Source organism: Trichechus manatus, unplaced genomic scaffold (genome assembly GCF_000243295.1).
Source record: "Trichechus manatus latirostris isolate Lorelei unplaced genomic scaffold, TriManLat1.0 scaffold00033, whole genome shotgun sequence".
Lineage (NCBI taxonomy): Eukaryota > Metazoa > Chordata > Mammalia > Sirenia > Trichechidae > Trichechus > Trichechus manatus.
The window spans coordinates 15,400,341-15,403,485 of NW_004443969.1; the positions used below are offsets into that span (position 1 = coordinate 15,400,341).

A 3,145-nucleotide genomic window follows, 5' to 3' on the forward strand; every position below is an offset into this window, starting at 1 on the left:
GGAATTGTAATCTATATTTAATTACAATGCTATCTAATCAGAACAGTCATGATTTTATTCACATGCATTCAATTATTTCCACCTAAAGTAGGTTAATTTTAATAATGCTATATTTTAATCTAGAATCTAACATTTAATTTTTTTCAGTTACAGATTATCAGACTCAACTTTTTCTTTTAGTTAAATCAATACAATTGAATTTCAGACAGTAATGATTCAAAGCCAAAAGCGTCCGTCATATTTGCCAGGGTTGTGATTGAGGTTCCAATCCAATATTTACTCAGTCTGATTTTATCTCAATGCAAGTAGTAGCTTCATAATGAAATATAAAAATAAAAACCCTCATATTTCATTTTAAAGTATTTATTAACTTACACTGTGCAATGTGAAATTCATGCCAACCTAATACATTCTACGAGCTGTATCATTACCATCAAATAACATTTTCTATTCAAGTCAACCATAACAACAAAATATTCAATAATTCCATCATTATAATATCTAGTTACCTTAATGTCACTTCCATTTAAACACATTCTATTTATGCGGCTGCCATTGGGCCGGCTAGAATCAATCCAATAGATGAATTCTTCTCTGTAATCAAAGTCTATAGCAATAACATTGTTTAATCCCTAAAAAATAAATAAACAAAATATATTGAATAATAGTTAATAGAAATTACTCTTTAATATGTTAGAGGTTCAAATGAATCATATTTCCCTTTGAATCTCAATAGTAATAGATCACAATAAAGAGCATTTGTGACCAATTCTTTATAAAAGCATCATGTTTTTACATTTTCCCCACACCATGAACTTAAGATGTTGCGTAATTTATATGAAAATATTTTCTAAGTAGGCCACAAAAAATGTAGACTATTTATAGATAGTGATTTAAATAGTAATGTGAAAACAAACTGCCTTTAAAGTGATCAAGTGAAAGACTCTCAATTTAGGTTAATGTTAAATATAAATTTGATGCCATTATACTCTGTCCTATGGAGAAACAGCAGAAGAACATACATCTGAATTGAAAAGATAAAAAATCCCTGAAGATTAAAGATAGGCTCTGGATAGCCATCTGATGAAAGTCAGGAAAGAAGGCTTAGAAATTTTACTTTCCCCAAAGCTCTTGTCCCAACAAGAACATAGATGAACTTCCTTTTTTTTTTTTTATGTTTCAAATGGTCCCTTAGGCAATACAGTGTCATATTAGAATTTAAAAGTTATAACCTTAAGTGAGTATTTGCCCTAGGAGGAACTGGGTAATCAACATCTTTTAATTCCACATGGTGAAAATGTGAGGAAATTCCTCCCTTCAGGCTCATGGTTATGCATTTTTTAGCAGCTAACAAAATAGAACACAGATTCAGCTCATGAGTTTCTTGATGTTACATTCTTTGGTTTGGCAGTTCTGCCATTTGACTGATTTGATTTGAGAATTATACTTTCAGGATATGGGAATCTTCTCAGCTGCTAAATTGTTTTAAATGATTGCTTAGGGATTAGTTTAATTTTGACCTATTGTTAAAGCTCATGGATTTACTACCTCAACAGACTAACAAAACTTGAGTCAAAATTTCAACTGTTTTAAGTTATTTTTAAGGATTGAATAGTTTACTAACATATAAATATTTGTGGATTAAAAATTAATTGATGTTACAGACATTTGGTAAAGCCCCAAGAGAACTTCAACATGTCTTTATATCTGTGTAGAACTAGGTTACTTCAATATTCCCTATAAAGTTATTGTTAATTCTCAAATTGCTTTACAGAGTCATTTATTATAATTGTTTGTCTTAGAGTTGACAGTCATCAGGGAGACAGATTTTGCTGTCATTGTTTTTTGGTTTTGTTTGGGGGTGAAGGTTAGTGTCTTATTTATCTAGTGCTGTTACAATAGAAATACCACAAGTGAATGGCTTTAACAAACAGAAATTTATTTTCTCACAGTTTAGGAGGCTAGAAGTCCAAATTCAGGGTACTGGCTCTTGTTAGGTGCTGTCAAGATGCTTCCGACTCATAGTGACCCTATGTACAACAGAAGGAAACACTGTCCTGTCCTGAGCCACCTTTACAGTCATTACTCTTTGAGGCCATTGATGCAGCCACTCTGTCAATTCATCTCATTGAGGATCTCCCTCTTTTTTGCTCACCCTCCACTTTACCAAACATGATGTCCTTCTCCAGGGACTTGTCCCTCCTGATAACATGTCCAAAGTATGTGAGACAAAGTCTTGCCATTCTCACTTCTAAGGAGCATTCTGGCTGCACTTCCTCCAGGATAGATTTGTTCAATCTTCTGGCAGTCATTGGTATATACAGTATTCTTTGTCAACACCATAATTGTGTCTCTCTGCTTATTTGTTTTATGTATTTTTATATCTCAAATGAGATTGACTCAAGATATACCCTACACTAATCCTGCCTTATTAACATAATAAAGACAACCCATTCCTAAATGGGATTATAACCACAGGCATAAAAACCAAAAACCAAACCCTTTGCCATCAAGTCGATTCTGACTCATAGTGACACTATAGGACAGAGTAGAACTGCCCTTAGGGTTTCCAAGGAGTGGCTGGTGGATTCAAACTTCCGACCTTTTGGTTAGCAGCCAAGCTCTTAACCACTGAGTCCCTGGATTTACAACACATATTTTGGGGAGACATAATTCAATCTATAACGGATGGTAATTGCCAGGTTTGAAATTCTCAGTTCCAAGATCTACTCTCAAAATTCAGAATTTGATAATAATAACAAAATTGCCTTAGATTTATAGTTTTTTATAAGGTTGAGGCTAAAGCTAAATAATTAATGTTCAGATTTTATTTCTTTCCAGAGATTTCCAAGATAAAAGATGCCTATGTATAGAAGCAACCCAGGGAACATTCTGGAAAGTACTGATTTTTTTTTTTTTTCTCATCAAGGGTCAATTCTATTGACGACGGTGTTGAAATCATAAATTTAATAACTATGCTTTTGTTTGGATTAACATAAGAAACTTCTTTTTCTACAACTCCAAGCATAAAGTTAAACTGAAGTAGCCAACCTCCACAGAATTGTATTCCAGTGGTCATAAACAAGAGACACAAAGCAGTAAGATGACACAGTGCACATCCCTCACTTCTCCCAAATAAATAAAT

The 3,145-nt window shown here is 33.1% G+C and overlaps 1 protein-coding gene across 1 annotated transcript in view; it reads right to left on the reverse strand.

Annotated features, from left to right (window-relative positions):
* LRP1B (LDL receptor related protein 1B) overlaps positions 1–3,145 on the reverse strand; it is a 1,771,065-nt gene that overhangs the window by 269,349 nt on the left and 1,498,571 nt on the right. The window contains exon 54 of the mRNA XM_004375116.1: positions 510–632. Coding sequence (XP_004375173.1) covers positions 510–632 — 123 coding nt within the window. The remainder of the gene's footprint in view (positions 1–509; positions 633–3,145) is intronic.